At 39.3% G+C, this 23281-nt stretch overlaps 5 protein-coding genes across 6 annotated transcripts; 2 read left to right on the forward strand and 3 right to left on the reverse strand.

Annotated features, from left to right (window-relative positions):
* Positions 1-974: 974 nt before the first annotated feature.
* Positions 975-1844, reverse strand: LOC116927563 (zinc finger BED domain-containing protein DAYSLEEPER). The gene is made up of 2 exons (XM_045171208.1): positions 1834-1844; positions 975-1458 (listed from the first exon to the last, which is right to left on the reverse strand). Exons 1-2 carry the CDS (start codon positions 1842-1844, stop codon positions 999-1001), a joined length of 471 nt encoding a protein of 156 aa, XP_045027143.1. The 3' UTR covers positions 975-998.
* LOC116918804 (ubiquitin carboxyl-terminal hydrolase 24) lies at positions 1765-13823 on the forward strand. The gene is made up of 36 exons (XM_032924572.2): positions 1765-1915; positions 2072-2348; positions 2411-2549; positions 2635-2972; positions 3069-3308; positions 3365-3520; positions 3592-3748; positions 3859-4028; positions 4230-4496; positions 4592-4969; positions 5047-5235; positions 5299-5579; positions 5646-5823; positions 5895-6003; positions 6085-6194; positions 6270-6505; positions 6569-6822; positions 6925-7121; positions 7188-8052; positions 8125-8243; positions 8315-8617; positions 8807-9085; positions 9315-9515; positions 9579-9941; positions 10008-10127; positions 10211-10574; positions 10693-10898; positions 10959-11153; positions 11226-11546; positions 11651-11770; positions 11951-12340; positions 12403-12525; positions 12593-12658; positions 12732-12822; positions 13103-13344; positions 13406-13823. Exons 2-36 carry the CDS (start codon positions 2112-2114, stop codon positions 13574-13576), a joined length of 8175 nt encoding a protein of 2724 aa, XP_032780463.2. The 5' UTR covers positions 1765-1915; positions 2072-2111; the 3' UTR covers positions 13577-13823.
* Positions 13824-14673: 850 nt separating this feature from the next.
* LOC116918806 (craniofacial development protein 1) lies at positions 14674-15818 on the reverse strand. Its single transcript, XM_032924574.2, has 4 exons — positions 15633-15818; positions 15436-15565; positions 15160-15363; positions 14674-15052 (listed from the first exon to the last, which is right to left on the reverse strand). The coding sequence occupies exons 1-4, from the start codon at positions 15688-15690 to the stop codon at positions 14737-14739; spliced, it is 708 nt and encodes a 235-aa protein (XP_032780465.2). The 5' UTR covers positions 15691-15818; the 3' UTR covers positions 14674-14736.
* Positions 15819-18249: 2431 nt separating this feature from the next.
* Positions 18250-20448, forward strand: LOC123470494. Of its 2 annotated transcripts, XR_006644184.1 has the most exons (3): positions 18250-19308; positions 19367-19893; positions 19953-20448. XR_006644184.1 is itself a non-coding variant. In XM_045170799.1 (2 exons), the coding sequence occupies exons 1-2, from the start codon at positions 19795-19797 to the stop codon at positions 20277-20279; spliced, it is 426 nt and encodes a 141-aa protein (XP_045026734.1). In that variant the 5' UTR covers positions 19339-19794; the 3' UTR covers positions 20280-20447. The 2 variants fall into 2 exon arrangements, 1 of the variants encoding a protein (XP_045026734.1); XM_045170799.1 differs by lacking the exon at positions 18250-19308 and having other exon boundaries at positions 19339-19893; positions 19953-20447.
* A 767-nt stretch (positions 20449-21215) lies between these two features.
* Positions 21216-23051, reverse strand: LOC123470658. The gene is made up of 4 exons (XM_045171209.1): positions 23027-23051; positions 22120-22332; positions 21858-22049; positions 21216-21772 (listed from the first exon to the last, which is right to left on the reverse strand). Exons 1-4 carry the CDS (start codon positions 23049-23051, stop codon positions 21240-21242), a joined length of 963 nt encoding a protein of 320 aa, XP_045027144.1. The 3' UTR covers positions 21216-21239.
* Positions 23052-23281: the final 230 nt, after the last annotated feature.

A 23281-nucleotide genomic window follows, 5' to 3' on the forward strand; every position in this document is an offset into this window, starting at 1 on the left:
TTCAAAACGATTTTTTCCACTATCCACAATATCTTTAAATTTTTTTACAATGAGCTAGAACTTGAAGTAGGAAAGCATAGCATTTTTAGCATAGTCTCCAGCAGTTCAAAACTATATGTGATTTTGTTTGGCATAGAATTGTGTAAAACTTGTGTAGAAATTGTGGGAAGTGGAAAAATTGTTTTGAAAATTGGTCACCAGTCGCAGCACTATATTGAGACAAACGTCCCGAGGCGCCTGTGGATTGGTGACTTGGTTGGAGGACCTAAGTTCCCAAGTACGCAGAGAGATACCCCGATTCCTGACCGTTACTGTAGATTGCTATGTTTTTAAGCTATTCTGCTTTGTCGACTCGTAACTTAGCGTAAGAGTTAAAAGCTTCTTTGTCTTACTACTAGATGGCGTCACATCTCGGGTTAGCCCGAGAACCCCTTGAACCGTACCGAAACCCGTCCCGAAAAAAAAAATTCCTTTAAAGGTTGCCTGTTATCGTTTTTTTTTTTTTCCTTTACCCGGGATCTGACCCGGGTTTTCATGACCCGGGATCTGACCCGGGTTTTCATAACCCGGGATCTGACCCGGGTTTTCATAACCCGGGATCTGACCCGGGTTTTCATGACCCGGGCCACAGCCCTAGCAGGCCCTAGCTACAGGTAGGGCTCGGCCCCGTGACGATCGGGTACGATTTTGGCCGAACCGCGCGGTTCCTTTTTTTAAAAAGGCCAAACCGGTGCGGTTCGGTTTATCAATTTTTGGGAACCGATCACACCGCGGTTTGTTGATTCACACCGCGGTTCTTACGGGTCACACCGCGGTTTTAGGAAAAACAACGACACACCGCGGTTTTAGGAGAAAACCGCGGTGTGACCCGTAAGAACCGCGGTTTTAGACAGTTTACACAACAAGTTTTACACAGTTTACACAACAGTATAAGTCGTAAATTATGTGAAAAACCAGTTGTATTTTTGCCCACATCATTACAACAATTTTCTTAATCATCATTCGTCAATGTTTTCAATATCGAATTCAGTCAGATTGTGGGAACGTGAATCAATTTCGTTGATCAAACCGGCTTTAAACCATGAGCGCAAGCAGATGAGGGCTTCAACAGTCTCGGAATTAAGGCTCATCCTAGCAATTCCAAAACAATCTTTTCCAGTGCTGAACGCCCTCTCACTGCCTGCACTAGTGGCTGGAATGCTTAACATATCTCTAGCCATGTTTGATAATTTAGGCCATCTTTTAGACCTTTGGTCCCAGTAACTTAGTATATCGGTCGGATCACAGTTACTGGGCTCGGTCTCCTCATTCACATACTGTTTCAATTCATCTGCTTTTGATTCAGTAGTTTTTGTGGATATAATAGCAGCTATGAAAGAATGGTCCGTCTTGGATTTTGAACTTCCGTGTTTGGGTTTGGGATCACTATCAATCGTTGTTTCGCTGTCAGCTGGCAAACTATAGGATTAATTCCACATAAGATCAATCCTAAAAAACGCGATTTACGCTCAACGCGATTTGATTGGTTGATTTGAAATTTCCGCCAAATTTTCAAAAAATTTCAAAATGGCGGCGGTTCGCACCGGTATGACGAATTCCAAACCGAGAACCGCACCGAAGTCAAAAACGGCTAAACTGAACCGACGGTTTGGTGATTTTTGGCCGGCAAACCGCGGTTCGCCCCGATCGAAAACGATCGGGGCCGAGCCCTAGCTACAGGTAGGAAATGATAGATTGAAAAAAAAAGAGCTGGCAACATCTGACAAAGATGTCAGCCCCCATAGCAATCAGAGAGGGCGCGTTTGTACATTGTGGGCCATTAGATTTGTTTGCCACTCCTCCATGCAGTTTATCCTATGTGTATAGAAGATTTTCAAAAACCTCCGCGAAGGAGTTCGTGCCCCTTGTGTTCGGAGTAAGAAAAAAAAAAAAAAAGAAAGAAAAAGATAGGAAAAAAAAAAAAAAAAAAAACAAGACAAAAAACTAATAAAAGACAAGATGTGTAGAGTGCTTAAGATCCACTTATCCTTCACATCTGTTATTCTAATTTTTATATGTGTTTGATCCTCAGATAAACAATAAAAATTTTTAAACGCCGGAGAGAAGACGTCATGGACGTCGAGGATGAAAATATCAGCACGTTAATGGCCATGGGATTTCCAGACATCGGAGAAATTAAGCGAGCTTTACGTTTAGCTAAGAATGACCTTAATGAAGCAGTTGCCATTCTTACCAACGATCAGTCTGTGTCTTCGTATGGCCCTGTTGCTGATTTAAATATTGATGTTGATATGAAAGATGTTGCTGGTCTTTCAAAAGGATCCAGTGAAGAAGCATCTGTGGCTGAAGTAAAATTTACATTTGCAATCATTTTATTTGTTTCCCTAAAACTTTCATTTATAACTTCTAGAGTGGAACAGATGGCTTTCCTGAAACCCACCTGTATGAATTGGAGTCAAGGGTGTTTACCGATCAATGGTCTATACCCTACAAGAAAGATGAAAGTTTACACAAATGCCTCGCAGCTGCCACAAAGCTGATAGAAGAAGGTATTAAATTAAAATCTCCTTAACTTGTTTTTGTTCTTTTTTCTTCATTTTTCATAGTTTTACTCACTGTGTTAATTCAATGAAGGTTTTGGAGAAAATGATGAAAACATGCAGAGGTTTTTAAATAAATGCATGCCTGAAGCATTCAGAAAATTACTGAATTCTGGAGCAGTGCAAAGATGGAACTCTGAAATCCAAAAGGGAATCTTTAACATGCTGGAACTATTTGTTGACCTCCTTGTTGTTTGCATGAAGCACAAACCGGTTCCTGTCCAGATGCTTAACCAGGTATTTGCCCTTGCCTGTGATTTAGACTGTGAGTGGAATTGCAAGAATAAGAGTCAGCATAGTGAAGAAAAACACTGGGAAGACCTTTTTGGACCAGGCGAAATATTTGCAAGATCACCGGAAAATTTTAATCAGGTATTTTCCATTTTTTACTTACCGTTTTTGTTATGTTTTCCATTGTTTTATGTAAGTTGAAAAGGGGTAGTTTACAAATCTTTGTTTGTTTTGAAGGACCCATATGGTTGGCTTGTGGATCTTTTGAATCATTTTGGGGCCAAAAATGGATTTGGAATGATACAGGATAGTTTTGAAGAAGATCTAGATCCTGTTTCAATGGCTGCAATATTAAGACCATTGGGAAACTGCGCTGAATTATTAAATCCATCGGCTGTATGTCCTATGCTTACAAAGTGCCTGGAACAAGCCCTTAATCATGTTACAAAATTAGATGATAAAGATTTAAAGAACAAGGTAAGTCCAACAGTCTAATTGTATAGTAGGAAAATTTTATAAGCTGTGTTTTTCAGGATATTGGAGCCGTCCTTGAACTGCTGGTTGCATTGAAGTTACTGTGCAAGTGTTTGTGGCCGGATCTTGCTGACAGGATGAACAATATCCGCCTTGAAGTTATATTGCGTATGTTGAAAACACCTCATTTTAGCACACGGATGAATGCCCTAAAAGTAATTTGTTCCTTTCCTTTTCGTTACTGTGATGTTAGCAACTTAATTCTAAAGATAGCAATTTATTTAAGGAAGTATCAAAGCTAGTTGAAGAAGCTGAATCCACATCACCAAAAAAATCTTCAATTCCTGGAGACCAGTTGGCGGAATGGTTGTCCGATCATCAGGTGTTGTCCGTTGCTCTTGAAGGCAATATTGATCATGTACAGTACACCGATCGAATTAAAGGTTAGCTATTTATTTTTTTTTTTTTTACTGTTTTGTTTATGTTTGTTTTGTTTTTTTCTTGTTCTTCTTGTTCTACTATTTTGCTAACTCTAGACTAACTTTATACCTAGGTCTTGTCGAATTTTTGGGCCCGCGCTTAAGCTCCGATGAGTTGAGCCAAATCTGGGCTATGGGAGAAAAAAGTTTTCATGTTGTTGATAATCTTCACAGTGTTCTTGCTGCGGCCGCTCCAAAGCTCGCACCGGCGCAGTTGGATCATTTGTTGCTTCTTGTCCAAGAGGTAAAATTTTTCTTACTAAAGTTGTCAATCAGGTTATCCTATCTCTGATATTACTTTACAATTATGGTTTTTTGTTATGAGAGGATTTCACTTCGAACTCTGCAACTAGATTACTAAAAAAATTTATAGATAAGAAATAATGAAGCAAATGTGGTAACACTAGTTACCTTCATCAAAAATGGTTGTACATTTTTTCTGTAGAAATGGCAGCGCAACTCGAATGATCGAATGCGAGAAAAGCTACTTAGCTTTCTTGGACAGCTAGGGAAAGAATGTCGAGTATCAAAAACCGGTTCGAAAATATTGGAAACGTTATGGGATTTGGCCCGCTACGCCGGACTTCCGTGTCACTTGGTAGAGAGAGCCCTTGATGAACATTTGAGTGTCTTGGCGGAAATACCGAACAAGGAGCAGTTGAGGAAAACATACGTTTTACGCTGTATCGATGATTTGAAAAAAGGAAATCAGGTAATGTGTCTTTCATGGAGGGCGAATAAATTAATGATTCGGTAGTTAACTATTTTAGTATAGAATCTGACCTTCATTTATTTTCATTTCTATAGGGCACCCTTCCACTGCTTCGCCATTTGTTGAATGTAGCTCGAAGCATGGTCAAAGGAAGTGGAACCTACCATAAACCAGACAAAACTGCCTTGGCTGAGTGGAATACTAATCACGAAATTGTTAAACTTCTACTAGTCTCCCTTGGAAAATGTCATCTTCAGGCTGTTGCTTCAGCCAAAATTTTGTGCAAACCGTTAACCCAAGAGACGATTGTAGATGCAAGATATGGCTATCGACACGGGCAGCTTATTCAGGCACATCTTGATTTGTTGCAAATGCTTTTGAAAGAAGCTGATTTATATCTTCCATGGGCTCGGTGTAAGGAGATGTGGGACATTCTTGTGACGAATCCAGATGGATGTGAAGCTGACAGAGAGGTTTGTTTGCCCCACTGCTAGACATATTTATAATAATTCTAACGTTTAGTTACCTCTGCTCAATTTATTTGACACAGTGTTGTTTCCAATGGTTTGCATCCTGTTTGGGTGATATGCAGCCTGATACACAAAGTGCTTTATTTCGAGAAAAAATCCTAAAAAGTGACCCTGTTCATCTTACTTTGAAGGGGTTTGAATGCGTAAAAACGTTTTTTGAATCTGTGAATGTGTCAGACGGTAAAATGCGAAGGTTTGGAACACAAGCGGTAAGAATAATAGTGTGTTACATACATTTAGTCATAATAGTTGATTTTTTGGTTCTGTGATAGATGGTGGAAAAATTAGATCCGGTTGGCACTGATTATTTTTGGCAAGTTGCTTTGGAGTCTCCAAATGAAGATCTAGCCAAGGAAGCCATGGGACACATTTTGGATATCTCGTATTTGCATCTTGCACCACGGATGAAGAAAGATCCTGCGGTGTTGCATAGAAAATTTATTAATGATTGCTACAAGCGGCTAGAAACTCAAGTTCCATGTTCCAAAGCTATGGGTTCAACTACTCCTGCAATTGCATTGGCTCAGTTAAAGTCATTGGCACCTGATAAAAAGTAATCAGGTCATGAAATTCATCCATAAGATAGGGTAATTTTTCATGCATATCATTTTCTTTCTAGATCTGGCTGTCTCCAGCACATCAGGCGACTGTTAGAACTAGTTGAGAAATATATAAGTGTCATTGAAGAAAGCCATCCAGCTCCAAGGACAATTCTACCCCATGGACTATCATTCAAAGGGGAACCAATAGGGTTACATATAAAAACAGAAGACTCCAAAACGGACATTGATTTACTGGTAAAAAAGAATATTTAGGACCATGTAATAGTCAAGTTCCAAATTGTAAAAAAAAAAATAATCGTTAATAGGTCCATAGCCATGAAACTATATGGGCGGTCAAACAAAAAATAGCTTCTCTTCTACGCCTGAATGCTGAACAGCTAATGCTAGTGATTGGTGATCGCCCTTCTATCCTAGGTAACTCAGGAAAAAAAAAGTGATTAGACTACGTCAATTGTAATAGTACAACAGAACCTCTTTTCTACGTTTTGTAACTAGGTCGGGAACAAAAATCTTTGAGTCAACTAGGTTGTACAGACAAACAAACTTGGGTTGTTAAATCAGCATCTGGGCCTGGGGCTGTGTCGAGTGGTGCACAGCTGACTGAGGTATACGTTGAAACCTCAAGTTATGGCCCAAATTCATTTCGTTATTTCATACATTGTGTCTTGCTGTGACCTCAGTTGAAAGAAAATTGGGATGAGCTGCCTAGCACCCCATCCCCAGTTGTTGGATCCTTACCGCAAGATGCAGGTGAAAACGAAATGGAGGAGGCTGCTGCTGTTTGCACTTCCAATACATCTGCTGCTCGCATATCTTTCCACATAGAACAAGAACGATCCTTACCTGGAATCGTTATGGCTAATGGTGGTCAAGTCTTCACCATGCTTTATCAACTCTCAGAAATTAATGATTTAAAGTAACAAACCATATTGACATTAATCTACTATAGGTACTCACCTCCCTTATTTGTGATTGACAGAATTCAAGAAACTATTCGGAGGCTATTGCATTTAATTCCAACAGATCCAGCAGTGCTAGAAGTTCTGGAAAAGGTTGCTTCGAGACGATCTGCTGCTTCTGCTTTCTCGACCGCCGCCTTGTTTGACGTCGACGTGCGTCCACGGCCTTCCGTTGTTTTAAATGCCAGTAACTCGAGTTCTTTAACCCCCCCTATGCGTGCAAGTGGGTCGTCAGTTGTGGGGCATGCAGCAATCGCGACGTCTCCGACAAAAAGTACCATGCATTCTTCCTTTTTGCTTCAGTTTTTTTTTTTTTCTTGTTTCTCTTTTTAAAATTTTTTATTCTTTGCAATAATGGGTGTGTGCACTTTTTTAGGCGCACCTGCACTTTCTGTGTCTCACAGGCCGGGCGGATTGGCTAGTAATATACGATCTGCGAGCTTCCGGCGTATTCCCCATCACCTTCCTGTAGATAAAAGCGATTCAAAGGAAACTGTGGAAGACATGCTCAGAGGTTTATTAAATCCGACAGCGCCGTCTATGTCCCCTTTTCGTGTACTTTATAATCTTGAGGTAAATCATTGAACATTTTGCTCTGTCTTTAATATAGATGTTACAACTCACTCTTGTGAATCCTAGGTTCTATCTGGGCGGTTAATGCCAACGTTTTTCGACAGTGCTGCAGTGAACAACAGTAACGTCTTCAAGCAAGAATTTCTGTCAGCTTGTGGACTGAACTTTGTGTCTCGTGTTCTCCGCAAAGATTATTTTTCTCAAGATGTAAATTATGAAATTCGACAGGGTTGCTGTCTAATTGCGTTACAGTTGGCACGTTTTTTGTTGTGTGGGGAAGTGGATGAAGCGGCTTCAAGTATGGCGACGAAATCGCAAATGACTCCCTCAAAGTTACAGTTAACGCCAACCAAAATGACGCCTACGAAAATTTCTCCTATGCGCCAGACAACACCAATGAAAATTCAGCTTTCCCCTATAAAGTTGCAATCCGTCACCACTTCGTTGAGTTTTTCCTGTAGCCCCGTTAAAGAAACATCTTTAGAGACGGCAAAAGCAGCTTTGCAGGTGTTGCAAACACTGAGCGAAGTTGAATTCCTAGACATGATTTCTTGCTTCGCTCGCGTCTGTTGGGCAGCCGCTGCAGGGAAGTTGTACCTGGCTGCAGCACCAGGATCATCATCGCTACCAAACAAAGAACTTGGTGGTACGAGTGAAAGTGGCCCTGGCAGCAATTGTAGCATCCCATCGTCTCTACCGAATCCTGGTAGAAGAAGTCGACAGAGTAGTACGGGCAGCACGAGTAGCACTAGCAGCAGCTGTGGTGATACAGATACTGCGGGGCTATATTTTGGGATTTGTGCTTCGAACAAAGAACTCTGCAGTAAAGATGTTCTTATAGCCTGTGAAGCTCTTGAATTGTTGATTACGTGCCTGGAAGTGCGAGGCACAAAAGAGCTGACGGCATTTTTTTCCTTCCCGTATGTAAAAGGTAAGCCTTATCTACCACCTACATGAATTCTTAACAGAAAAATCGCCTTCATTTTATTTTTTATTCATTCAGATTTCATTATCGACATTCTTCTTGGTTGTGCCAGTTCAGAGGTGAGAGACAAAGCTTCCGCTCTGTTTTTCAGACTCAGCCAAGCGCAAAATCAATTTAGTAAGCATTCGCTAACTCAGGTAATAGTTCATGAAATAATTTTGTCATAGGCAAGCTTAGGAGTTGAAAAATTGTTTTACCGAAAATCCAGATATTAGTTAAGGCCCCAGTTCCACTATGGATAACATCGTGTACCACACGAGGGGCATCCCAGCGACTTCTAGCGCAATGTAGTCAATATTTTAATCTACGCTGTCGCTTGTTATCATCACTGTCTTCAGCTGATCAGCGCAGTCTAGGGCTTGTGGCTGTATCCATGCTCAACGATGAAGTTGCATGGTTATCTAATTTTACTCCGTATAGTGGAACTTCCTCCAACGAGATGGAACAAGCTGATAATGCTTTGTTGGCTGGCCATTTAAATGTGGTGAGAGGACTCCTAAATTGCGAAGGCGTAAGTACAACGACAAAAATATGTTTTAAAATGAAGAGATTAAAAAGTCAAATTAAAATACTAATATCGATCTTAGTTTATCGAGGATTAATAGGAAACTTTGCCATTTAATCATAGCAATATCTTCTTTAGTTTCACAATAATCTTTCGATTAATTTATGCCCTAACGCAAACTAATTCATATTTTAGGTAAATCGAAAAGAAGCAGGCAAACTTTTGATTCCCGACCTTCTTAACCAATACCTTTTCCCGGCGTCGAAATTAATTGCTGAGGGATTGAAGCGCGCTAGCTTCTTATCCACGCCCACGAATATCAATCCGAAATGCAGTCAAACAGAATCGAGACTCGCGGCATACGCATTAATCATTGAATTGGTGTTTGAATGCAGAGAAAATCTTGAAGCCATCGTCAAACAATTAATATCCATGCATCATAGATTCAACCCAGATTTAGCGAAAGAATTTGAGGTACGTCCATCTTTTTATTGCATTGTACACATTGGCGAGTTGTACGTTACGATATGCATACCTTTTTCTCGGGTTGGCAAAGTAGTGAGACAGTTTCACTTACTGCTCTATTCAAAAGTGTGTAAAGGGTACGATGCTTACCCGAGAAAAAAAAAATGCTATAGGTGCTACAAAAACAACTTCGCCGTGCGATAAAACATCCTTCTAATGAATTGTATATGGAATCTAGTTTGAACCAGCTGTGGAAGGTCGAGCTGCTTGTAATTATGTGGGGTTAAAAAATGCAGGAGCAACTTGTTATATGAATTCAGTTATCCAGCAACTTCTTCTCATCCCAGGCCTCAAAGAAAGCCTTTTGGCAATCGATGATGAAGAGTCGGACGAAGACACTCTCTTTTTTCAGTTCCAAATGGTCATGGGTCACTTGCAGGTACCTACTGCTATTTCGTTTCCATGTTCATGCTTGCATTTGTCTTTTTCTTTCACCATTTAGGATTCTAAGCTGCAACACTATGTCCCAGAGAAGTTCTGGCGTTGCTTACGCCTTCGAGGCCAACCTGTTAACGTTCGTGAACAGCAGGATTCTTTCGAGTTCTTCACGCACTTGGCCGACAGCATTGATGAACATCTTTTTAAAATTGGACGGGAAAAACTTTTTCAAAACACGCTTGGTGGCGTTTTCAGCGATCAGATGATTTGCAAAGAATGCCCGCATCGTTATGAAAGAGAGCAGATATTCCTTGCGCTAAACCTGACAGTGAAGAGTCACAATCTAGTCGACTCACTGGAGCAGTTTGTCAAAGGAGAACTTCTAGAAGGAGATAATGCTTATTTTTGTGAAGAGTGTGGCGTTAAGGTAAATAATGAAAAAGATTTGGTTGTCCATTAAGTAATTTTTTTTAACATTTGGTTTCCAAAATAGAGGAATACAGTTAAACGCATGTGCATCAAGACGCTGCCTTCAACCTTGGTTATTCAGTTGAAGCGATTCTATTATGACTGGGATGCGGGAAGGTCACTCAAATTCGATGACTATTTTCAGGTTGGTTTATCATCTTCAAAACCATACCGTTGATTATCTTCAAAACCATACCGTTGATTACAGGATATTTTTTTCCTCCTTAGTTTCCATGGGATTTAGATATGGCACCGTACACGTCAGAAGGCATCCAAGAGCGAGAACGAACTGACAGTCCTAGCGTGGATGTAACTTTAACGTCTTCTTCCAAGAATCGCAACAGCCTGACTTTAAAGAGTACCCGAATGTCGTCAAGTAACTATGAGCTCGTCGGTGTCGTTGTACACAGTGGACAAGCTAGCGCGGGGCATTATTATTCGTTTATCAAAGAAAGGAAGCGTTCGGACAACACTTGTCGTAATCGATGGCTGAAATTCAACGATACGACAGTTGAGGAATTTGAAATGAATGACACAACGCTAGAAGCTGAATGCTTTGGTGGAACCTATAAAGCAAAGAGCTACGATACCAGTAATTTAGCCTCTGTCACGTTTAGTGTTTAACTTTGTTTCATGTCTATTCTGTTTTTCTTCAATGTTTTTTTTTTTTTTTTTCCTTTCTTAATTGTTTGTATTTTGTTTTCGTTCAGCGAATGGTTTTCCAGAAACACGGCAGCGATATTGGAATGGCTACATTCTGTTCTATGACAGAGTAGAAGATCCCACAAAAACTCCGCGGACTCCCCGTAAGGGAACTATCAACTCAGTTACAAATTCAAGTATTGTGACTAGAAGCCGATCCTTCCGTGCTGTTGGATCTCTGTCGACGACACCTAATAAACTTTCATCAGCTTCAGTAACTACTATTGCCGAGCAAGCATAAATTAGACGAAAATCATAAAACTCTGTTTGTCAGATTGGATGTTTTCCGCAGCGCGATAGTTTGAGCCAATTGTCCGAGTTGCTAAACCATGGTGAACGACAAGGTCTCTTTGGTGGGAAAATGCCAGCTCGCGTTCAACAGGCAGTCAGAGAAGAAAATCTTCGTTTTCTGAAATCTCGGGATGTGTATTGTCCCGACTATTACGAATTTATCTACGAATTGTGTCAAGTAAGAACAATTGAAACAAGTTCATTATTTTAGATGTTCTGAAACTGTTTTTAATCCATACTTCTTGCATAGGCTAATGCATCTAAGGACATGACAACCGGTGCTTGCGCAATACCATCAGTGAATCTTGCGGTTCACTTCCTATGTCACACTTATTTACGAATACGTGCAAAAGAATCCAGTCGGCTTTCTTCTTGGGTTGATCTTATCAACAACTACACATCCACATTTAAGGAGTGTTCTCTCTGGGTCATTGATTTTTGGTCAGGGGAAGAGGGCACTAAGCATATTAAGTCCTTCCTATTGGAATGTCCATCGCGCAGTGTACGTCAACAATTTTCAAGAATATTGGAAAACTCTTTGTCGAGTTTCTTTAGCCATGGAGGTCTAACGGTATTAAATCATACAAGAAACAGAGCAACAATGCTTACAAAGCGAACTGCTTTGGCCACTTTCGTTTCACAATGTGATTAAAACACGTGTCTATATTATTCCAGACTGAGCTGTGTTTAATTAAACTCCTCGAATCCCTGCTTTCGATGCTAGACAAAGATGTTCCTGACAACTGCAAAACATGCCCACAGTTTTTCTACCTCTTGTCAGCCTATGCCAATATGGTACGTATTGCAAATTTGTTTCTGATAATTTTTTATTTATCTATAATTCTTTTATTTAGATATTTATTATTATTATTATTATTATTTTTATTTTTATTTTTATTTTTATTTTTATTTTTATTTTTATTTTTATTTTTATTTTTATTTTGGCTTATAAAGTATTGACCGTTCTTGTTTTAGGGAGTTAAGCAATGTCAACATTTATTTCAACTTGGTGCATTCCGTAAGCTTCTGGTGTTCCTTTTGGGAGCCGACAGGGTTGGACAGAGTCCGCCATCGCCTTCATCTTCTCCCCGAGAAAACCATTCTAAGGGAACAACTATGGGTCAAAAGAGTCTTGCCATACCTTTGCCGGCACCTTCTCCTACCTCTACATTGCAAAGAAGATGGAGTCAAACGCAAGCCAAGGATTTCCACGACCTTCACACGACATTGGCGACGCTGATCCTTCAGTGTGATTTGCAAGACGCAGACGCCGAGGTTCAAGAAGCTGATAATCGTGGAAGGCTTGCCACACCCTCTGATGTCACAGCAGCGCTATATGGACAAAATTCTGTTTTTTACCTCCAGGTATTTTCCATTCAATCAATAACATTCCTTCACGTATACGATACTGTTATATTTTCTCTTAGGAATTAGTCGTAGCATGCTGCCATTTGAATAACATCAGTTGTACGTCAGCAGTAATCCGAATGTTGCTGTATGCCGCCCGGGGCAAATCGGATTTTTCACGAGCTCTTCTCCGTGAAACTTTGGTTTGTTTTCTAACTTGTTGATAGATTCCAGCAAAACCTTTTTATGACTTGGTCTACCTTTATATAGCACCAGTGCGCGGTTGTTTCCGCTAGCGAACTAAAAAACTTGACACAACTTCTTCAAGAAATTCTGGTGCTGTTACTCTTACTAAATTATGCATATATGTTTGTCTATTCTCATTTCGGTTTTTCGAATAATGTCTTAGGTTTTGGAGGATTGCCAGCAGTTTAATCGACTTCAGTGCGTTATCGATGGTTTTACCGACAAGGATGGCCAGTCAGTTGAAGGCGTTTTAGGTAAAATGGTTTTGTTAGGGTTCAGAAAATAAGAGATATTTCCAATACCTAAATCCGCTGCCATAAAACAAATAATACGTAACACTTACATTCTATAGAATTTCATAACATAATACGAAACACTGATATTCTGTAGAATTTCATAATATTTCAACTTCCATTTTGCAATTCTTAATGGGCTTGATGCTCCATGTTTAACTTTCATTTAGTAAGTTAGATTAGCAATCTTATCTAGCGTATCCTATTCCTGTAAAAAAAAATCTTTTTTCTTTTTCTTTAGCCTTGATACAATCACAGCAAAGCAGTGATAGTAGGCGTGCCTACCAGCTTATGAAATTCTTAGTCAGTCTTGCTAACCGCCTCCAGATTGCCAAAGACTACTTATTGCAATCACCATGCAAGTGGCAATGGTCTGTCAATTGGTTGAAACAGAAAATAGAACAGAGCTATTGGTCACCACATGCCGACTTAAGTAATGAGAATTCCAACACGCGAATATTTCAGCGAACAACATCTGCCCAGGTAAGACAGCTATTAATAACGGATTGGTTCGCAAAAGTATAAGAACATTTATTGCTGTTAGGTTACGTTGGAGGAAGCTACAGCACTATTAACGGAGTTCGAATCGTCAGACATGGAAACAGAAACCGACCTCGAATTTGGATTAGCTCAACCCGCCGAGAATGATGAGACGCCCACTACCCTAGAATCAGCCTCGAAGTCGAAGTGTCGTTTCAGCTTAGGTCCATCTTGAATTGGTGACTATGTCTATTTAAGTTGCTTGTTATGATGCCAGCTGTTGTCGATTTTCGTGCATTGAAATATCTGTATTGACAAAGTGCATGTGCCGGTCATTAGAGAAGTCCGAACCTCCTTTTAAAACTGTTTGAATATGTGCCAACTTTCCATGTCCGCTTCACGTAGACAGACGGACGTTTCACCTTTCTCTGAAGCTACGAAATTACCTTCTAAGCGTCATGCAAATACAGTTTCAATAGCCACTGGCGTTTATTTCTTGAAATAACGAATCGCATGTACTAAATAAAAGCATGCGGTCATTGGACCCCAACAGTGGCCCCCGAGGGTACCCCGACACCAGTCCCCCTCGTTTTTGCAGGGGGGGGGAGGGGGGACGACACCAGCCCCTCCTCTTAAAATCATTCAAGTACGGGGGGGCAGTGTCGTAGTGTCGTAGTATCATACGACACCAGCCCCCCCCCCTCCTCGAATTAATTCAATCGAAGGGGCTGTCGCAGTGGCAGTCGACACCAGTCCCCTTGTCAGTGATTTAAATAAAATTAATGGATAAAATTAAAGGTTGTGTTAATTTTTTAGCAAATATTGATTTACTTTAATCTAGAGTTCGTTTGTTACATTACGCGTACGTCGTTACGTTACAAAAAAATTGCTAAAAATTAACACAACCTACAAAACAAGTAGCAGCAAGATTCGATATTCCAAAACTAGAAATAAAAAAATCATAAAATTAGCTCACAAATGGCTGAAATAACATCGTTCAACTAAATCACTGACAACGGGACTGGTCACTGGTGTCGACTGCCACTGCGACAGCCCCTTCGATTGAATTAATTTGAGGGGGGGTGCTGGTGTTGTATGCCTACACGACACAGGCTCCCCCCCCCCTCCCTTCTACTGCCAGGGGGGGCTGTGTCGCGTTCTTCGCCGACTGTAGCCCCCCCTGCAAAAACGAGGGGGGCCAATGTCGGGGTACCCTCGGGGGCCACTGTTGGGGGGTTCACTGTCGCGTTCCCATGACAAGGACATCATGGAACAAATGAAACGTGAAGTAATTACATCATGGACAGCCTCTTGGTGAAAACTATCGAGCCGTTTGATTAATGAATTGTATTTGAATCGTTGGGAATCTGCAAGACATGGTAGAGACAATGGTTGTTATGAATTGGATTTTCGCCCAGCACGTAAACTTTTTTCGATCTCAAACTGTTTGACGTCAGCTCGTTCCAGAAAAGCTTGCCTTTCCAGAAATCCTTTTTTTCCTTGATTGAATGATTTCAGATCTTCTGCAATTCCTTCATCATTCTTGAATTGGTCCCAATCAAGTTTAGATTTCTCCAAGGTGCTGAGCTTAGATTTTTTATTGGATAACTGACTGGTCAAGCTAGAAAGACCACCTGCTCTCAAAGCAGGCCTTTTTCCTTTAATTTGCTGTGAACTTAGGGATGCAATCTTCTGATCATTCTCTGGAATTCTGAATTCAAATATAATAGTTAAGTAACCAACTAAATCAGAGAACAATGATTAGCTTTGGTTACAGCTTGACATTTCTAAAGATATGACACTAAAAATATTTAATACTCAATTTTTTCTCCAGCAAATTCATAGATTTTAGAGGTTGCAGGTGATGAAATAGCAGGTGTCACTATTTCCTTTGCTTCTTTTAATTCAGACACATCCTTAAAAGAAGCCCAAAGACTATCCAATCTTTCTTTGTTATCTTCAGCAGCATAAGTAGTTTTTACTCTGTCTTGTTTATCTTGCACGGCAGAATCTCTTATCTTGCTAGAAAACCAATTAGCAGTTGAAGGGAAAATGTCTGATCACATTACATACATTAACCAAGGGAAAACTTACGTTTTAAATTTATTTCTTGAAGAATTTTTTTTTTTCTTTGCAGCAGATCCTTGGTCTGCCACTTGATCCCCATCACTACTGGAACTATGCTCAGGTTCATCTGTTAATTCTTCAACATCACTCTCAGCACCTGAAGAAAATTTACAAGTCAGACATGCTAGTTAGCAGTCTCAAGGAGTCATTTCCAGAAAAATCACCAGTTGGAATGTAGTCCTCGTCACTGGAATCAGAAGAATAGTGTTCTTCATTTAACATGTCGAAGACACTTGTGCTATCGTTAATTTAAGAAGCAGCTTAGGCAATAAACGCTCAATGTTCTTTTCCCCGTACCTTGAATCCTTGATTCGTCAAGTCGTCAACCACAAGAATGAAATTTTAGTTGTCTGCTTCATGAGCTCGATGGGTGCAGGGCTGCCAATTATAGGGATATTTCCGTTTTTAGGGGCAATCAGTAGCTAGGGCATGGTGTATTAGTATGGGGGGGTGATCTCGGCTGAAGTGGTCACCTATATCCCCCATTCTGGAATTTGGGGACAACTATAAGCTAAAAGCTTCCCCTTAATTAAACTGTCAATCGGATAGATGGAAGCGATTTCTAGGTTGCATTGCTCGTGTTTTGCGGAATTTTGTCTAAGGCGGTGAATCTGGCAGTTCGGTCTGTAAGACGCACTGGGTATTTTTTTTCTGTTGTGTTCTGACTGCATCTGATTCTGCTGAAAAATTTTTTTTTTTATAGCTTTCGGACATAGAAGACTTTCAATAGACACTTTAGATTGCAACAGAACTGAGTTATCTGGACTTGTCATAAAGGAAGGCGTTGACTATTTCACAGTTGGAGGAATGTTTTGTATTTATTTAAAAAAAAAAAATAAAAAAAAAAAATAATTTTAATAAAAAAAAAAAAAAAATATTATATTTTTTTTGGCATGGTAACAGGAGTACAAAAGGTCTGTAGATCCATAGTAAAGAAAGATAGACTTAGCTCTCTCATCTAAAAAAAAAAAAAGTTTTGAAAGGAATTATACAATACTTTAATCGAGTATATTTTTTTGGTAAAAAAAAATCTTTTGTAAAAAAAAAAAAATTTTTAAAATAAATTAGGGGAAAAAAAAATTTTTGGCGCACTCGAGTTATTTTCGTGTTTATCCTAGAAAATTAAAAAATTTTTGGTTTTTGGATAAATAAAATTAAAAAAAAATTTTAAAAAATTTTTTTTTAAAAATTTTTTTTTTTTTTCACATTTCCTGATCGTTTTGGTGTCAATGATGATCAAAGTCCGCACCGAGCATGTTTTCTGATCATTTTAGGTAGAGTGGCTCTTGAAAGAGATCTTAAATGTTGGGCAGCATGCAAATGGGAATTCAGTTCCTTTTCCTGATAAGTGTTCAAACAAACTCTGCATTCAAAAGTCAACTGTCTGTTTTTTTTTTTTTTTTTTTAAAATTTTTTTTAAAAATTTTTTTTTTATTCACTGAAACGGTTACATCGCATTCATACGTAATGGCCGTATTCATTTTTTTCCAATTGGTTACCAGCCCTGCAATTGGCTTCCAGCAATTGAGATAGCCGAGGGCTCATCACATTCTAATCAGGGGAAGCTTCCCGGTTAAAATGAACCGATTCTTACCAGTGACCTTGAGTTCTGATAGGCCAACGAGAATCACGTGACTTGGGTCACATTTTTTTAGGGCACTGCCAATGTAGATCTATTCTTGATAATCGGGGAAGGCACCAAAACCAAAAAAAACCCCACCAAAAAAAAAAATCCTCCCCGATTAAGATTATCCCCGCACCGGTCCTAAAAACTCCCTTAGCGCAGGGCCGAGTTCGTAGCCAGGGTTGCAGCAGGTAATAGAATATGGCTGGTTCGAGGTTCTTCTTAAGCTTTTAGTTCCTTAATCTTTTAAGTTCTTAAGAAGTTAAGCTAAGTTTTTAATTTTTCAACTTACACTGTCAAGTGAATTTTTTTTAAAAAGAAGGCGGAGTTAGTTTTCATGCAAACGCAAATAAATATAAGCAGACGAAGTGCTATTTTTGTGTTGATGTTGAGCGTCATCAAAATGGATAACTACGACTTTTACGTGTACCAGTGGAAACGAAATGTGTTGTTGGATTCACAGCTCTTTTATTTGCGGTAACTCTACTTAAAAAGAAATATCTTATTCGTAAAAGACATCCGAAATAAAACTACAAATATAAGAACCTTTGTGGTGGCACCAATGCAAAAAAAATTACGAAGAAGTACGCACTAGCCGAATATTCCTATTGGCTAGAGCTTAAACTTTCCTAAAAGTTTAACAACTTAAAAGCTCAAATATCAAACCAGTTTGATATTTAAGATATTAAGCTTTTGAGTTATTAAACTGTTAAACTTTCAAAAATTATTAGTGTAAGCCAGAAACTTAAAAGCTTAAGACCTTAACTTCTTAAAATTAAAAGCTTAAAAGCTTAAAAAACCTCTAGTGTAAGCGAGGCTTTATGGCGGGCCCTCCCATTGCCTTTTTGGCCTGAAAGTCTTTCTGTCCCATAACGAAAGCGCCACAGCGGCTGTGTTGTGAACTTTTGATGTATTACGTTTTCGCTATGTTTTCGCTCATTTTCGTCGTCTGTACTTCAGAAAGTAAACAAAAAGTGGCTTAATTAATTAGTGTGAAAAAAGTAAGAGCATGAAGAGATTTCTTAACAACCCTTAAAACTCAATTCATAGGTGGCGTTACGGTTATGGGACACTTAAATCGATATCTTGCCTCATTTTCTCACAATCGATACGCGAAATTGGCAACAACTTTTGGGAAAAAATCCGAGAGAGGGAGTTAACATGGCCGTGGCTACACCAGTATTCTATTACTCTGGTTGCAGTAGCGATCGGCCCCAATTAGCCATAATCGGGTTAACCACCCCGCCCCACCCCGGGAAAAGGCAATCGGGGCTGAATCGGGGTAACATTTCGTCAGTCGGGGCGGGGTGGGGAGAAAATCGAGGTTAACCCGCTTGCCCCAACGCCATTTGCAAAAATGGCGCCTGAATTCAAACTATGAATTTGGGTCGGGTTTTTATCGGGGCAACCGGGGCGCACACCCCGATTTTCATTATAATAATCAATTTCGACTCGATCGATTATGTTTTTACGTCGATCGATTGATTCCAATCGGGGTTGCATCCCCGATTAGGCACCCCGATACAATCCCGATTGAGATCGAAGTTCAAAAATTTTCACCCTGAGCCCCGAATTTCCAAACCCAATTGGAAAAATGCGCCCCGATTAGGGTCAGGGCCGATCCCTAATTCATAGTAGTAGCCATTAGGGCTCGGACCCGGTTCTTGAAAACCCGGTTTACCCGCGGTTCGTCGCCAAAAAAAGTCGCCCATGAGCGATCCGGGTAGGCTATTTGCTAAAATGGGTAGTTTGGGTAGGATTTTTTTTTTCTAATAGGTGGATCTAAGTATAAAGTAGATCCTCATCCTTGACAGGTCAACGGTCAAGCAGGTTCAAATTGACTTGTGATAGTTGTGAACAAGATGGTTTATGAAGACGCTATATCTTCTGTTTGCGTGGCGTCATGTATACATTGTTATAGCAGACTGTATTCACATTCCCAGTATTCAATCTAGGCATACTCAGAATTCTGTATCTTACTTTTAACTTAAACTTTCATAATAAAACTAGAGCAGTTATTTTATGTTGTTTTGTTTGAACTAACAAGCAAGAATGTCAAAGTGGTCATTAAATAATTCAGTGGGGCAAAAAAGAGCAATTTCGGCATTGTCCATTGTCTAATACTAGTTCTACTAGTATGATCAGCAAAGAATTAGAAGATAGTGATCAAGAATGTGATGAATTACAATCAAAAAGTGGAAAAAGCATCCCTGAAGGTAAATTGATATGATATTCAGCTACGTAGACTTAATTGACAATGAAACTTAACATTAGGTATACCAAAAGCAACACCTACAAGGCAGTCAAAAGAAGAATCTAATAGCCCATCTTCGTTATTGCACTCGTCGAGCCGAATAAACCAAGAACAAATACCAACCGTGAATTTCAGAGCACAATTTATTTAAGAACACAGAAGTAGATCCACAATACGCGAAGACTAGCCGGCTTTCGCGAAGCTTCTTCTTTAGGTCTGCCGGTAGCCGGATCCGAGAAATAACTATTTGTCATCTCTGACAGACAGGTGAATCCCGGCCACTGATCGACCTGCCCTCTACCGAGCAGTATGCAAACAGGATCATACACGTAACATCGTCAAGATTAGGGGAAAAAAATCATGGGTTTGGATGAATTTTTCTGAGATTTGAGGCAAGCAAAGCAAATGCAGTTACTGTAAAAGTACCTTTGTTGTTAATGGCACTGGTATGATGTCCAAACCCATATATACTAAACATCCCAACAAGATAGATAACACTAATCAAAGTACATTGGACATTAAGGGCACAGTTGTTAGGCCATTCAAGGTAAGACTTAGCTTGTGTTGTTTAATGCAATAATGGAAATTCATTTGATTTATTTTCAGTTTAATGGAAGTATTGCTCATGAGGCATATGTGGAGTTCATTGTGACCAACCGTCACGCATTTACGTTATGGGAGGAGCCTGCATTTCGAAAATTTCTGTTACTTTTGCAACCCTTGTACAAGCCGCTTGGAGCAACGGCTGTTAAAATTATGCAAGCTTTTGTTGAACTGAAACTTCAAGTCATTCCAAAACTCGGCAACTGTAATTTAGCCCTGACCACTGATCTGTGGACCTCCCCGAACCATTCTTCGTTTATGGGCATCACTGCCGCTATGTGGGATGAAAATTCCGACCAGTTGATGTCGTCATCGGGTTTAAACACCTAACCGGCGAACATTCAGGTGCCAACTTGGCACTGAACTTCTATGAAACTGTTAAATCGTAATAATTCAACGATAGAGTAAAATTTTATTATTACTTTACATTTATAATTTTCATCCCGTTACACTTGTTAAGGCTTTCGCCGTATATCTCGTTCAAGAAATACAATTTTGAAACGAAAAAAAAAAAATAAAGGAAAAATACACATCTGGGGCAATCGGGTTAAAAACCCGATGAGAACCGGGTTTAGAACCGGGACCCGGTTTCACTTTTCGATTACCGACGTAAAACCCGGGTAGGTAGTGGGCAAAAACTTTAAAGAACCGTTACCCAACGGATCTCATTTTTTCCCGGTAATACCTACCCATTTGCCCAAATACCTACCCATTGGACACGGGGCCGAGCCCTAGTAGCCAGGCTGGTCGCTAGGGAATATGTACTAAGTAGTACATATCCACGCCTACAGTTTTTCTTATGGCCAAAGTGGCAACCGTCGCCACTAGGGCTTTGATTTGGTCATGTTAGTTAATCCAGGTTAAAGCCCATTATGGTTAAACCAGAGTCATAGAGGGGATGGTTCGTTCATTGGGTCGGTTTTGCCCATAAGGCTTCGTCGTAAAGAGTTTCCTTAAAGATGGTAGTGGCACCTAGTGGACAGAATTGAACCACGTGTCAATCCTACACACCCTTGTGCAAAGCTTTTAAAAAGGGGTGTAAATATTAAATCTAATACGAATAAATAGTCTTTAATAAATATTAGATAAAAGGGATAAATATTTCCGTTATCCGAACAATATATTTTTGTTTATTCATTCAATATTTACATACGAAAACATGTAAAAATAAATTAAATTTTGTCAAATTGAAATAGGTTAACATATTTAAATAAATAAAATTTCTTTTTTATACACATTTCTCTGAATTTCAATTAAGAACTGCATTTGCGCATTAGTTCTTCTTTGGTCTTAACTAGCAGTGCGATAAATTTTTTTATTAAAGTTCATGTCAGTGCGGGTCTTTGAAAGGTACAAATTTCGAAAACGTTTTGACTCAGTGTGGAACCGAATTTGTACGTATTCAATTATTAAATAAGGCAATGATTCCTCGTGCAATTTGCAGCAAGGATTGGGAATTTTTAACTCGCATAACTGGGTCATAACTTTTTCAAAACAATTAGTTACGTAAATGTGTTCTTTTTCTTCGAAGAAATTAAATATTACACTTTCTACGAGTCTAATAATTTTGAAAAAATTCACGGTTACGAATATTAAACCGCCGTAATTACAAGAAGCAGTGTATTCCGCTGAAACGAAATCTAGAGACAAATCCTCATACTTCGTGATCAGACTGTTTTTGCAAGCATCGCAATCCTTCCACACTGAATCCCGTGTTTTCATAAGGTAACCACATATGCAGAGTGAATATGGTGATGCAGAGTTTACGAAAGAGTCTATACTGGTGTCAGCTGCACTGATGTTGAAGCAGTCTTGCACAGAATCTGTAAAGAATAAACACGATACTTAAAAGAATTCACATTAAGTGTTTTGTATATATCTTAATGTTAAAACACAATAAAGGTTTACCTTGTGATGATGGAGAGTTTACGAAAGAGTCAATACTGGTAGCAGCTGCACTTGAATTGGAACAATCTTGCACAGAATGTGTTGACAATACATTAGTCTTCTGGCCATGAAAACTTCTGTTTTCGTTTTGAAACAACTGCTTAAGTGGAATGCGTTGTTTGTTTTGTTTCAAAGCAGAGGCAAAACATCCATCTGTAACAAAAAGATTAAAAGTTAAAAATGAAGCACCATCACCTTATTTGTGGAATAATTTTTACTACACCTAAATAATGTTTTGGTTGGGCACTAAAAGAGAATCTCCATCTCTTTGCAGAGTAAAAGTCATGCCCAACTGTAACGCCTTTGACAATATCGGATTCGTCAAAATGACGAACACACAGTTTGGATGTTTTTTTAAGTCCAGGAATAATTGATTGCCATTTTATGCACTTATTCCCAACTTTAAAAACAGAGGGTATTCTTTTCTCGTCTCCATCTATCAATCCACAAATTACACAATAGACCAGTTTCGGATGCTGCGTTTCAAAATTTAAAAAAAATTCAGGGGGGTTTTGATTGCAGGGGGAGATAGGAAAAAAGGGGGTTTTGATTTATTTACCCTAGTAATACTCTTCCAATTCAGGAAATGTTCTAGAATACTACACTTTAAGACATTCTGCGTCTTCTCCAGTCTTTATAAATAATTAATCATCCCTAGTTTATCAATTATCCCCATATCCACATTTGAATCACCCATGTTTACATATTTTCTTGACACTAGAAACGCAAAAAATACTAAACAGCATCCCTAGCCTTTTACTTGAATTAATTTTCATGGATAAACTAGGGATGATTAATTATTTATAAAGACTGGAGAAGACGCAGAATGTCTTAAAGTGTAGTATTCTAGAACATTTCCTGAATTGGAAAAGTATTACTACCTAGCCTTTTACTTGAATTAATTTTCATGGATAAACTAGGGATGATTAATTATTTATAAAGACTGGATAAGACGCAAAATGTCTTAAAGTGTAGTATTCTAGAACATTTCCTGAATTGGAAAAGTATTACTAGGGTAAATAAATCAAAAACCCCTTTTTTCCTATCTCCCCCTGCAATCGAAACCCCCCTGGATTTTTTTAAATTTTGCAACGCAGCATCCGAAACTGGTCTATACTGTTTCCTCACACTTTTCAACGGTTTCGTTTGAGACATTTTTAATTTAAAGCTCTTTTCCAGCTGCCCATAAGCTCCCTTAAGATTTTTCCTTAACTATTGTGCTACCCTATGTTGTGTTAGCGAGAAACTGGAAAACTGAAATTGCTTAAAATCCCTCAAAAACAAGGTTGGTCGCGCGCGCCTAGACGAAGCCTATGGAAAAGCTGCACTGGTACTTTTTCTGTAGAGGTGAGTGATAGTTATCGTCTAGCTGACACTTATTCAGT

The sequence above is a fragment of the Daphnia magna genome, linkage group LG3 (assembly GCF_020631705.1).
Source record: "Daphnia magna isolate NIES linkage group LG3, ASM2063170v1.1, whole genome shotgun sequence".
Lineage (NCBI taxonomy): Eukaryota > Metazoa > Arthropoda > Branchiopoda > Diplostraca > Daphniidae > Daphnia > Daphnia magna.